This window comes from Taudactylus pleione, unplaced genomic scaffold (genome assembly GCF_031769625.1).
Source record: "Taudactylus pleione unplaced genomic scaffold, aTauple2 ptg000292l, whole genome shotgun sequence".
NCBI lineage: Eukaryota > Metazoa > Chordata > Amphibia > Anura > Myobatrachidae > Taudactylus > Taudactylus pleione.
The window spans coordinates 3,000,173-3,015,000 of record NW_028284694.1 but is presented as its reverse complement, the minus strand read 5'-3'; the positions used below and the strand labels follow the sequence as shown (position 1 = coordinate 3,015,000).

The following is a 14,828-nucleotide window of genomic DNA, read 5'->3' as shown; positions in this document are numbered from 1 at the left end:
ACTGTAATTGTATGTATTCTCTGTACCACAATGTGGATGTTCCTTAAATGGATATGAGAACAATTATTCTGAGCGGCTTATGAAGGCAACTGGAGGTCTCGGGTGATTTTCTAAATGTGATATCCTAAAGGTCTTCTAAAAAATTAACACTTATTGCATCCAATTATAAATGGCCAGATTGTCGACTCTGCATGACCTCCATCTTGTGGCGCGGCCACTGCTGCAGAAGTCCATGTGCCGGAGAAGTCCATGTGACTGTCATGTATTTTATTGTCATCCTCCAGTGATTTTATATCCGAGGACAGTCAAAGAGGCACAGTGGTGAGTATTGCTGCTGCACAGTGCTGTAGCCTTGGGATTGTGGGCCTGATTTAGAGGTGGGCGCAAAACCTGTGGCAGCTGCGATGCCGTACGAGAAAATATGCAAATATTGCAGGCGCCGGGATTTGGAATGAGACGACTAGCAGCGTCTCAAGTCCACCGTTTGCGTACACAGGTGCACCATCAGTCACAGCATCGATGTTTTGAGGAACCCTATGGTCGCTCAGGATGTCCGTCGGCTGTAAGCTGCCGGAGCCTTAACCACTGCGCATTAATTCACAGTCCAAATCCTCACTGTGCTCGCTGTCGGGTATGAAACTTGATGCAGTACAAAAGTGATCACTCAACACCGCAAACATAGGCATTGTGCCCACCTCCAAATCAGGCCCAGTGTCTGGTCTGGGTGCTATCTGGTAAAATGTAAGAAACATTCCAGAATCTAGTATCTAGAATCTTGTAGAAACTCAAACAGGCCTGAAAATAAAAGTGCTGAGGTCTGATAACGGTGGAGAATATGAGCATGTGAGCATGGCATCCAACACCAACTAACGATTGCCTGCACACTTGAACAGAATGGCTTGAGAGGGCAAATAGAATAATCATTGAGAGAGCATGGACAATGCTAAGTGATGTGGGTCTGGATAAGAGATTCTGGGCATAAGCAGTCCTTTCTGCAGTGTACCTCGACAATCTAACATCTATGGTGGCAGTTAAAGATAAAACACCATTGGAGTAAAAAACAAGTGTAAAACATCTCTGTGTATGTTTGGGTGCAAAGCATATGCCCATATCTCTAAGGAGAAGAGATGCAAACTATGGGCCTGATTCAGACCTGGTCGGAAGTGCTGAGCGCTCGCAACCGGGTCGATGGTGGCCCACAGCGCATGCGCACGACGGAGCCGGCTCCGTCGTGCGCATGCGCGAGACCCGGCTAGCGACGGGCACTCCGTCGCTCTAGGTCTCGCACCAATCCCCTATCACAAGGGTCTCCTCGCAAGATCGATGGTCGCGATGGTCTTGACCATCGCGACCATCATCCTGGCCGCTCGCTATAACTGTGGGTGGTCACCCACAGCTATGCGAGCAGCCAAGAGGCCGCTTAAAAAAAAAAAAGCCCGGCCCTGATTCAGAGCGAGCGCTCTGTCAGAGTGAGCGGCTCTGAATCAGGCCCTACATCCCAAGTCAATCTCATGTATTATGCATGGATATTGTCAAAAAAAGCAAAGGCTACAGATTGTGGGACACTGACAATCAAAAGCTCGCGAAGACAAGAGACGTAGTGTTCCATAAAACCGCTATAATTATAGGCAAGCTAAGTACTACAGCACCACAAAAACTTGTGATGCTGGATATGCCAACAGCTGGAAGTGTGCCAGAAATTGAAACCACAGATACAAGTGATCAACCAAAGATACAGCAAGGAATTTGCTCATTTTGTCTGCTGTGAACCTTAATCTATACCAGAAGCAAAGTCAAGCAGCAACTGAAACTGAAATCAGCTACTTGGACAACAATGACACGTGTACCATTGTGGACAGGCCAAGCAACCGCAAAACAGTAAAAAATGATGGAGTTGAGAGTGCTACTTTGCATACTCCATACTTAGGTTCCTACAGGGAGACCTCAAATCTCTAACCACATTCGTGGCACCATCATGTCACTGTGTTAGAGTGCCACAGTGGAAGATGGACGTCTTCCACTCAACACCAGAGAGACCTACAACTACCACCATTCCAGACACCCAGAGAACTGCTACCACTACTAGAGAGCCTGGTACCACCTACATCCTGCACCACTACCCAGATACAGTCACTGGCTGGTCACCTATATACTCTGCTCCATACAACAAGTGCTATGTAGACATAACTGTGAATACGGCTGTAAAATCACTTTGCTACTAAATAAACCACTCCACAGGTTAAGTACTGGGCTGTTCATTGTCTCAGGGCATCCGCTGGTGTGTACAATCATTCTCCCATATCACCGCTACGCGTACACACATATTCCAACAAAAACAAGTGTGTCTTCTGCAAGAAGCTAAATACAGATGGAAGTCTTGCTCACAACAAAGCCCCACTTGTTGCCATGGGTTACACGCACAAATAAGGCATTGACTACAGAGAGATCTTCTAACCTGTTGTAAGGTACAGTACATTATGTGTGGTCATTGCCATCTGCTATGTATGATTTACTGCTGTACCAACTAGACTTTAATTCAGCCTTCTTAAACAGTGAGCTAGCTGAAGAAATGTACAAGCAGTCACCGTAACATTACAATGTTAATACATTTCCAGAAGAAAAAATCTTAAAGAAATAGTTGTATGGGTAAATCAAATTGGCCACTGCTAGTACATCAAACTTAACAGTGTGTTACTAGTATTTGACTTTGTACGTTCCACAACTAATCACTGCTTATACTACAAATAGAAAGGAAAACAGCTTATTCATCATAGTTGTGTACGTTGATTATTTATTGCCTGCAAGTCAGGGAAGCCGAAATTGTTGGTAAGTGACAGGTTTCAGACTAAAAAACCTTGGGCCTGCACACCAATTATTGGGTCTGAGGATTGTGCAAAATTTGAATACTGGGACTGTTATGTTGACCAACAAGGATACATTGAGGCAATGCTCAACAAATTTAGTATGACCAATGCTAAACCTGTCAACACACCAATTAACCAAAGTACAAAAATAACAAAAGTTATGTGTCCAACGTTAGAGCAAATTAGCAGAGTTCCTTATTAAAGTACCATTTTAACTTTTTTGCATGCAAGTGTTGACACTCGTCCAGACATTACACATGCAGTCATCATGTGAACCAATTTGCAAACAACCCTGGAGCATTGGACTGCTGTAAGACTTATTTTTAGATACCTGAAACTAAAGTTTTCAAAAGCTAAAAGACTGGAGTTAGAAACCTTCTGTGATGCTGATTGGGGATTAGATGTGGATGATTGCCATTCCTACACAAGATACTTGTTCACACTAGCAGATGTAGCCGTCAGCTGGTCTAGCAGAAAAGAGCCTACTGCTGCCTTGCCTTGTCTACCACTGAAGCTGAATATATGGCACTCACAGAAACAACCAAAGAGGCGTAGTGGCTGAAGGACACTTTGTGTGACATGGGTCAGCTTAATTCATAAGACACTGCCAGCATTGCAGGCGACAATAAAGATGCAATTGATTTGTCTTCCAGCACCAATCATTATGGCCAGTCTAAGCACATTGCCATAAGACAGCATTTCATAAGTGAGCTGGTGGACAGCACTTTGGTCAGAGTGATTTACTATATGTAACTAGGGTGAGAAACCTTACAGATGTGTTAACAAAGGGTTTGATGTCACATGTGCTCAAAGCATTACTACCAAAATGTGGACTGGAGTGCATTTTGAAATGTTGATGTGTTATGTCATATTAAGAAGGGAATTCAAATGACCACGATAATTTTTCGTGTGGTAAAAAAAGAGGTAAAAAAATTCCCGTTCTGGGCGAAAATACAGTGGATCTGGGATAAGTTCCAGGATCCATGTGTTTTCGCAATTGCAGCCGCAAAAAAGCAGCACTTATCAGGGTTTTTGTTTCACCTGCCTTCGGGCAGTTGAAATAAAATCCCCGATGGTGCCGGCTTCCTGTCAGCAGCCCAGCACACGCTGCCTTCTGCTGGGCTGCCGTGGAACAAGGGAGACTGCTGCCACTGAGCAGCAGTCTCCTCTCCTCTGGGGGGGGGGTGGGGGTGTGATCATACTGATGGCAGCCTCCTTGGATCTGCCCCTGGCCAGCCATTTATTTTCTTTTTTTCTGCGGGGGGCTGTTGGGGGGAGGGTGTGGCCACGTTTCCCATAATTAAGCCACGACCCCGATAAATTCCGAGTCTTGAGGACAGATATGCTTTTATGAACAGGTGGGTTTTCAGTGCCCGCTTGAAGCAATGCAGGCTGGGGGATAGTCTGTTTGAACAAGTGAAATCGTTGCAATGGTGGGAGGCAGATCGGGAGAAATCTTGACTTCTGGAGTTAGATGTGGAAAGCAGAGAGAGGAGGAAAGGCGACGGTCATAGGCCGACCGGAGGGGGCGGGGAGGGAGTATGTAAGGAGATTAGGTTGGAGATGTGTGTGTATGTGTATATATATATATATATATATATATATATGTGTATATATATATATATATATATATATATATATACAGTGCATCCGGAAAGTATTCACAGCGCTTCACATTTTCCACATTTTGTTATGTTACAGACTTATTCCAAAATGGGATTAATTCATTTTTGTCCTCAAAATTCTACACACAATACCCCATAATGACAATGTGTAAAAAGTTTTTTTGAGACTTTTGTAAATTTAATTAAAAAAAAAACTAAGAAATCACATGTACATAAGTATTCACAGCCTTTGCTGAATACTTTGTTGATGCACCTTTGGCAGCAATTACAGCCTCATGTCTTTTTGAATATGATGCCACAAGCTTGGCACACCTATCTGTGGGCAGTTTCGCCCATTCCTCTTTGCAGCACCTCTCAAACTCCATCAGGTTGGATGGGAAGCGTCGGTGCACAACCATTTTCTGATATCTCCAGAGATGTTCAATCGGATTCAAGTCTGGGCTCTGGCTGGGCCACTCAAGATCATTCACAGAGTTGTCCTGAAGCCACTCCTTTCATATCTTGGCTGTGTGCTTAGGGTCGTTGCCCTGCAGAAAGATGAACCGTCGCCCCAGTCTGAGGTCAAGAGCGCTCGGGAGCAGGTTTTCATCCAGGATGTCTCTGTACATTGCTGCATTCATCTTTCCCTCTATCCTGACTAGTCTCCCACTTCCTCCAACTGAAAAATATCCCCACAGCATAATGCTGCCACCACAATTCACTGTAGGGAATGTATTGGCCTGGTGATGAGCGGTGCCTGGTTTCCTCTAAACATAATGCCTTAGTCTCTTCATACCAGAGAATTTTGTTTGTCATGGTCTGAGAGTCCTTCAGGTGCATTTTGGCAAACTCCAAGTGGGCTGCCATGTGCTCTTTACTAAGGAGAGGCTTCCGTCTGGCCACTCTACCATACAGGCCTGATTGGTGGATTGCTGCAGAGATGGTTGTCCTTCTGGAAGGTTCTCCTCTCTGCACAGAGGAATGCTGTAGCTCTGACAGAGTGACCATCGGGTTCTTGGTCACCTCCCTGACCACGATCGCTCAGTTTAGACAGCCAGCCAACTCTAGGAAGACTACTGGTGGTTCTGAACTTCTTCCATTTACAGAGGATGGAGGCCACTGTGCTCATTGGGACCTTCAAAGCAGCAGATATTTTTCTGTACCCTTCCCCAGATTTGTGCCTCGAGACAATCCTGTCTTGGAGGTCTACAGACAATTCCATGGACTTCATGCTTGGTTTGTGCTCTGACATGCACTGTCAAACATGGGACCTTATATAGACGAGTGTATGCCTTTCAAAATCATGTCCAAACAACTGAATTTACCACAGATAGACTCCAATTAAGCTATAGGAACATCTCAAGGATGATCAGTCGAAACAGGATGCATCTGAGCTCAATTTTGAGCTTCATGGCAAAGGCTGTGAATACTTATGTACATGTGATTTCTTAGTTTTTGTTTTAATTAAATTTGCAAAAATCTCCAAAAAACTTTTTACACGTCGTCATTATGGGGTATTGTGTGTAGAATTTTGAAGACAAAAAAGAATATACTAAATCTTGGAATAAGGCTGTAACATAACAAAATGTGGAAAAAGTGAAGCACTGTGAATACTTTCCGGATGCACTGTATATATATATATATATATAATATATATTTATTTAGGGTGCACATTCCCCAAATGCTGATTCATAATCTCACATCAACATTCTTTGTGTCTGCTTCATACGTTATCATCACTGTTTCCCTTAAATTTGTTTGGATCATGGTAGGTTTTACTCCAGTATTATTTTTCTGCTCCATATTGGCTGCAAAAAGTTGATCGCCGCATCTGCAAGTATTTGTCTTTTTTTTTTTAATTCTAAAACTAAGATTTTATTTTTATTTTATTTTTTTTATGCGCAGATCAAGGGGAGCAGTTTTATTAATCCACTGCTTCAGTATCTGTCAGGAACCTATTGTTCTGAAACAATTAACATTTAACATGCTCTTCTTCGAAAGTAAATTAAATATCAAAAGTCTTAAATATTAATACACATTTAATTAAAAGTTTGAGAACTAGAATCATCTAGTATCATTTCCTTTAATTAACAGGATGGTTTCTTACGCTGTGCAAATGTTCTAGATCTGGTTATGCTGCATGAATGATGCATCTTGTGTTTGCAGCACTTATACCCCCATGAAGTGTTGACATGGTGCGACAATAATCAGCAATTTTGTTCTAACAAATACAGAAGCACCGACATTACTAAGGCAATAAAAAAAAATATGGGAAATATACTGTATAACTTAGAATTCATAACTAGAATATTAAAAGATACATTCAGCAAGTTCTGCTGTATTTGGCCTTCCTGGCTAGAACATTTGAAACTTAAAAAGAAAATCTAAAATTAAACCTAAAATATAGTATGAATATTCAAACATCACTTAAGGAGTCTAATCACAACACACAACTTTAATCCCAATATTTTATCCCTCCTTACTCCCTTACTAAAACGTCCTAACTCTCCCTATTTTTAAAAAAAATATGTATTTTTTATATAATTTAATCTTTGCATTTGTTGTTTTATTTTTGTTTTCATTTGTTGTATTTGATTTTTAGTTACTTATTAACTTATTTATTTCTCTTAGACCACTTAAAAAATCTGTTTAAACAAAATGGCTACAGTAAATATTTCTGAAATGTATTTTTAAAAAAAGATGACACAACAAGAGATTGCTCTGAGTCAAGTTTTCAAAGAAAGGCATTTTAGGTCAGAAGAATTACAGCACAGGACATTGAAAAGCATAAATGCTTTCCTTGGTGGTTTTGTAAAGAAAAACGCGTCGGGTAACATGTTTCATTGTTTGAGCAAGTATGTGAGAACAAGTTAAATTATGAAAGCTCTATTAAGAAGAGGAACAGAATGTATCTCAATTGGTAGTTAGAAATCTGTTAATGAAATATTATTACCACTGCTTGGCTGACGGTTAGCAGAAATGAACGGATCTTATTTAGAAACAATCTTTTTTTTGTGGTTCTTTCCATTATCTTGCAATGATCCTTTTATTTCTGCTTCATAAAACAGCTGAAACCAGTCTCTAAGCTTCTTTTAATGGAACAATAAAAGCTATGTATTTTTTCCTCTGCTTTGATGTATACTGATTTTCCCAGTCTGCAGTTCACTGGAGCTATGGAATTATAGTTCCTCAGCTTCTGTTTCATAAAGCAGAAACTTTAGCCACATAATTTTGTTATTGATCATAGTCAACGTGTTTGACTGTGAATGTCAGTTTGAAGCTTGCAATCTGGTGTGAAGAAAAGCGAGGTGGCTTATTTTGTAGTATATAATGTATCTGTGGTCCGATTTGTTGTCTATAGAGGAAGCAGAGATGCAACCTCTCGCTCTCTGCCTGTTTTGGGACTATAAGTCGCAGCGAACCCTGTCCGTGGAGAACTAGAGCTTTATACAGAGTATACTCCATTCCACAAATCCTTTATGGATCATTAATGTAAACATTTAAAAAAAAAATAATAATCATAACTTTAATAAAATTTGCCCTGAAACATGTTTATTAAGCCAACATGTAGGGTATATGCCCATATTGTGGCCTAATATATTATTTGCTTTTATTACAGAAAACTTTGGAACATGAAAATAAAAGTCCCAAAATCTAGGTAAGTGTATAATGTTATGTTATATGTCACTGAATTATGAGGTTAATAGGTGTAAATGAAATAAAACAGAATGCAGTGTTTCTTTAGTCAGAGCTGTATAATTTGTAAATATATGGATAAAACATATCCTTAATACATTAATAAGACAACCTATGACCATGCCAGCCCACGCTACGTAATAGCTAGGCAACAACCTGTGGTGCTTGATTGTATCAGAGGACACCAAAATGACATAAGGTTAACTGATGTAATAAATACTAGAATGTACTTACATTTCCATAGTTAATTAGTGCATTCTAGTATCTATATAAAATTTGCTATGGTCTGTCCCCCCACCAACATGCATGTGCAGTGGGTGCCGGGGAGAACGGTGCCTATCCAATGGCTCCCACTGCGAGGGAGACAGGACAGACCTAGCGCACGCAGGTGATGAGGACCTGGCCGTCCACCAGGAAAAGGATAAGTATAGGAGGGGGAGGTAGAATGGAGCAGTGAGGGGTGATGGCAGACGAGGCAGAGCGAGTGGATTTCGGACAATAAGCAGTCATAGAGGGGGCATGGAGCAGTGGAAAGAGGGGCATTGCTAGACAGAGCAGGGGGTGGGGTGGAGCAGGGGAGGCAGACTAAAGTGACCCGGGTCCCTTTACTAGTATATATATATATATATATGTGTATATATAATATATATATATATATATATAGTGTATATAAACAGAAAACTCAGCACTCACCATTGTTAAATCACTCACCATAAAACTATGTGATAGCAGCTACCAGGTTTCCATAAGTATGACAGATAGTGTAGGACCTGCAGAGAAGTGGGGTCCCATGATGTGGGCTGCACAATCCATGAACCAAAACCCCATTATTTATGTATTATGGTGAGTGATTTAACAATGGTGAGTGCTATTTATTTAAGCAATGTGGTCACACGCCACTTGCACACCAGGCCTGGGAATGGCGAGTACAGGTTTGCACTCCAAATCTGGGAGTGGCGAGTGCAGTGGATTTCTGACTTTATATATGTACAAATACATGCTTTAAATTGGTTCCTCCCATTCAGTTTCTCAGTGCATAAGAAAAGCTTGAACTAGTCCGGCCCTCTTTCCATGTTTGTATTTTAAAGTTTTAAACCTTCAGTAAGCATTTCTTTATTCCTGCCCATTTATCTCCATGTAACCATTTAGCTGGTACTGTTTTCTTTGTGGTAAGATGAAATCTATGTATGGGAAAATAAATTTACACAATTACGTGTGGTTTATTATCAGAAAAAAATACATTTAACGAATGTTATAAGTAAATCATATTGTGTAATAGCGTCTATAAACTTTTCAATAAATCTTATGGCCCACACCATCCACCATCTTCCAGACGAGGCCTCATTCTGCAGGCTGAGGCCTAATAAACTGGCGGCACAGAAATCCAGGGAAAGTCCTCTTACCCTCTCCTGCCTTCCATAGTTTCCTAGACTTTGTCAATTGCGCTAGTCAACATTAATCCCTGTTCATGCAAAATCTTTACAGCCCAGACAGCAGCCCAGTGTCCCCGTAACTCAGATCTAAATTGCAGTGTAAGAATAAAGCTGTCCAGAATTTGTGAGCTACATGTAAAAGCAGCCAGTATTTACCCAGCATGCAATTTTTTTTATATATATATTTGCACCCCTTGCAATGCAAAATGGATGGTTCCAGATACAAAGTTACTTGCTTTTTTTTTGCTTTGCTCCCAACTGTCCCATTTTCATTACATGTAAGGCTTAGGGGGAAAAAAAATTAACCATAAATAACAATAGTCACCAATGCAGCTTTCCAGTGTATGATCCCATAGAAGCCGGTAGTGGCAGCTGTGCTGCTTACTGCGTCATTCGGCTCCAGAGAAATAATAAACTGTCCCGATCCACGCGACAATTGTAGTGATCTGATTAAAATCCAACTAGAGATGAAGTGTAATTACATGTGGATGGTGCGAGAGAATCATTGTTGTCCCATGAAGAATAACTAGCTCATCAAATCATGCTAACACGTTTCAATGCTTCACTCATTTTCATCAGGGAAATACCTAGTGACCAGTGTCACTCCAGTATTCAAGGTGAAATTGGCCATTCAGTAATCAATTGGTTTGGTCCATTATCTGTATGCAAAGACTTATAGTACTAAATATTAGTATTCCATTCACAATTTATAACTATTTTTTAAAATGTTTTTTATTACAGCACACCCAAATCTCGTGGGGTTTCTTTTTGTTTCTTAGTATACAGTAGTTCAATAAAGTGTATCATTTTTTGTTTGCTTTCAGTCACCCATACAGTGCTGTGTGCTCACGGGTACTGAACTGTCCACAGCTCTACATTATAGTTTTTTTTTAAAAAGACCGGTGTATACAAACAGAATAGTTTGGAACTAGATCCCTGTGCAAAGACAAGGAAAAATACCAGGTATATCATCAGAGGAGCAAATAATACAAATGGCTAGAATAGTCAGATACAATCCAAATCCAAGGCAGATGGCTAACTGAATTGTCAGGGTCCAAACCATGGTCAGGACAGGTGGCATACAAGCATAAGCTAAACATATATCAAAATGTGTAGGGTCATTCACCTAGCCATTTTTAAACTGCTAGAGGGCGCAATGCCACAGCAATCTAATGCTATAATAAGCAGACAGCCTTATAAACCAGCAGTGGCCATTCCCAGCAGCAATCCCAATCAGCCCTCACATTGCTGATAGTTATGAAATGTCACGACAAGCAGTGTAAATAGTAAAAACACCTTAATCTCTTAGTATTTCTATCTCAAAATCTATTTACAATCCAGATGCCCTCAAACAACTAGCATGTTCCTAGGGAGAGAGCAGTGCAGCCGAAAACAACCACTGCCGCCGAAAACAACCATTGCCGCCCATGCGAACAAACTTTTCAATATAACTCAATTTTCTTTGTTTCTTGCATTCTTTACATTTTTATGTTTATGATAATAAAGTAGCTGTAAAATTGTATATCTGTGTTTGTATCTGATTCTTGAATGTAAAGTACCTGTAATAAAAACCCTTTAAGGAACCTTGAACTTGTATTTCATATAGTTACATTAGACCTGGCTTGCAGCGCCAAAAGTGACTAATAAAAGCATTCAAGGTTTTTATAAAGCTGTATTCATTTGTGATTGTTGAATGTAACATACTGAAACCATTTGAAAGAACCTTGAAATGTTATTGCCTGCATGATATTACTTAATAGTAACAAAGCATGTAAACATAGTCGAGCGATAAAACATACTGTATATTTAAGATTTTTTTCAGTATTATATACCTTTTAACTTAAAGTATATTTACACAGCATGATATGTTTAAGTATTATTCTCTACTGTATGAAATGTCTATCATGGCAGTATTTTTTATTAGGAACATTCTTTTGGGGGAGAAAGTACAACATATGTCTTGTTTATCTCCCAGGTTAAAAATGCTGAGTCAGAAGAAAATGTTCTGGATCCACAAAGTCAGCTGCTCAGGAAGTGAACCCCATCTAGCTAACTGTAATGTCCATGTTTCACCCAAAAAGTTTAAACCAGCTTGCAAGAATGGGATGCATGCCATAGTGAAATGCGTTGCTGCGCCCAGCTTCGGCAGTGGAAACACAAATAACTACAAGAAGGCATTTAGGGCTATGGTAAGAGAGTTTTGTGATAAATAAAGTAATTCAATATACATTAAAACTAATCCTGAACTATGATAATGAATGTTTGCATTATATGTTAAAACTAGCTAATATACCCGGTTTCACCCAGGAAGACTTTCGATATTTACTGTTTCCATTTCCATCTCACCATTCCAGTAACACATTAATCCTCACTGCTCTAGTAATTACCCTCCCTCACCTGTGTACTAACACATTCCACTCCCTCATCTCTGTAGTAACACATTTCCCTCCCTCGCCCGTGTTGTAACACATTCAACCTTCTCTTCCCTCACCTGTAGAAACACAATCCCTCCCTCACACCTGTAGTAACACATTACCCTCACTAACACTTGTAATAACTTATTCCCTTCCCTCACCCCTGGAGTAACACTTTACCCCTGCTCACCCCTGTAGTAACACATTCCCTTTCCTCGCCCATGTTGTAACCCATTCCCTTCCCTCACCCCTGTAGTAACACATCTGACATTCCCCTCCCTCACCCTTGTAGTAACACATTCCCCTCCCTCACCGGTGTAGTATTTATTTATTAAGTTTCTTATATAGAGCAACATATTCCATTGCGCTTTACAATTGGAAACATTAATAGAACAAAACTGGGTAATAACAGACAGATATAGAGGTAGGATGGCCCTGCTCGCAAGCTTACAATCTACAGTTCCCCTCCCTCACCTGTGTGGTACATTCCCCTCCCATAGATGTTTAGTAACACATTACCTTCCCTAACCTGTGTAGTAACACATTCCCCTCCCATACCTGTGTAGTAACACATTCCCCTCCCATAAATGTTTAGTAACACATTACCTTCCCTCACCTGTATAGTAACACATTCCCCTCCCATACCTGTTTAGTAACACATTCACCTCTATAGTTCTATAGTAACATATTCCTCTCTCACTGCTATTGTAACACATTCCCCTTTCACTGCTATTGTAACACAATTTTCCTTCTCACCTCTGTAGTAACACATTCCCTTCCCTCACAATAGTGGAGCCACACCAAATGCAAGTGAGGTTTGGCAGCACTTGGGACGACAGTTGGTGTTTTAATATTGAACTGTGCTGCAGCCACAATGAGTCAGTCTTTGTGGACATTGCACAGGTGGAGGAATCATTTTAGCTCTTTTCACCCCCTTAGGAGTTGAATTTTGAAAAATCCCTACTTAGTGGAAGGCATATACTCCCCGATTTTCATGTTTCCAAGTCCAGGGGTTTAGGCTGGGCATTGACCAGTCAGTCAGCCAATCAGGGCATTGGCTGACTGACTGATTGTGTGTGTGTATATATATATATATATATATATATATACAAAAACGATACTGTATTAGAACCTCTATACACTCCTTCCTATACCTTCTAATATCCTGCCTATACCTTGTAAGGATGACGCTAATTTGCGTACGCAGTCATACAGTAAATAAAGGCTTCAGACCTAGAATCTGTGGTTCCAAAGCACAAAGTATTATTCAAGTAAAAGTACAGTCAATTACATGCTATTGATCCAAACACAATTAGGCACAAAGGAATTATACAGAACCAAGTACAGTATACATACGCAGCGCTTCCGGACCAGATGTTAGGCATCAGCAAGAAACCCCTCGTCAATCAGCATTCAGCACGAAGACTAAGACCCAGTGTTGGAGCACACATATTTATACCCCCCAGGAATAGACAAAACAATAGAGAAGTTTTTTGCTGATGCCATTGGTTCCCAAGGGGGATGCATCTGTTACAGAGCGTTTAACAAGCTGATTCAAATAGACACAACCCAGCCTCCAACAACTGGGGGTCTCTGGTTTCCCGCCTCATGCAACATCCTAACAGTTGTTCATATAATATACATTTTGTTGCTTGAAGTCTCTGCGATCCATAAGTTGAGAATGCATGATGCGATCTCCACACCGATAATACCGGAATTCTGTAAAAAGATCATGCATCAGTACAATACCAAACACGGCTTACTTATCATGTATAAAACCTTAATTACCAAATAATCTTTATTTCACAGCATTTATACTAAATGAACAAACTTAAATCTTATACCTTAAGCTTATGGAACCTTGTATGTGAATATGTAATGTGTGAGTATGCGGGGTTTGATATAAGGACGCTAGTCAAGTTGGGACAGATACATGCGCATTTAGCTAATAAACAGCGTTTTCATCCAGGGTCTTATGCATTCGCTAATATGCGACTAGCTAACAGCGCAATTGTGCGTATTAATGTGTATATGAGAAATGGTGAAAGATGCAATCGCATGGTGCGAATTGTAATATCGCCATATGTACTTAATTGTGAGTTTATCTAAAATGGCGCTTGGGCGGCCATTCTCAAATTGGCGTCTTGCGATCTCATTTTCAAGATGGTGTCTTGCGGCTAGTCGCAAGATGGCGTCACTGTGATTCAATTTTAAACTGATCTTGTCTCAGCCAATAATCCAGCTTCGACAAAATATATATATATATATATATATATATATATACACACACGGTGTACATCTATATATATATATATATATATATATAGTAGCAATATGTACAGTATGTAAAACTTTGTATATGGCTCTATATGCACCCTAATTCTTTAATTGAATGGAAGCTATTGGTCTCTCATATCAGCCTTGCCATTTTCAGATGATTCTCTATTATTCACTCCTTGCCCGTCCTCTAGGCACTTTAAAAGTGCATGTATTACCCCACGTGCAAGGTTGTAACTGCTATCAGGCAAGTTTCTTAGGTGGCACTTTTGGAGAAGCAAAAAAAAGTTCTTATCAAAGATCATGGATGTGGTACACAATGTCAACACCAGAATCTCGACATGGCTTGACTGTCTACATGAACACTCAGAATGTCAACAACTTCCAGAGTATCACTGCATGCATAATGTCGGCATGTTGACATGTTTTTCTACTATTAAAGCCCTAAGCCTAACCCTATCTCTAACCATAACCACTGCCTAACCCTAACCGCAGTCTAACCCTGCACCCAACCCTAAAGGGGCCTATCCACTAGGCGAC

The 14,828-nt window shown here is 40.3% G+C and overlaps 1 protein-coding gene across 1 annotated transcript in view; it reads left to right on the top strand.

The window, feature by feature from the left end:
* The window catches only part of LOXL4 (lysyl oxidase like 4), a 112,682-nt gene that overhangs the window by 35,025 nt on the left and 62,829 nt on the right, over positions 1-14,828 (top strand). The window contains exons 6-7 of the mRNA XM_088482755.1: positions 8,088-8,126; positions 11,573-11,786. Of these exons, the coding sequence (XP_088338881.1) occupies positions 8,088-8,126; positions 11,573-11,786 (253 nt within the window). The remainder of the gene's footprint in view (positions 1-8,087; positions 8,127-11,572; positions 11,787-14,828) is intronic.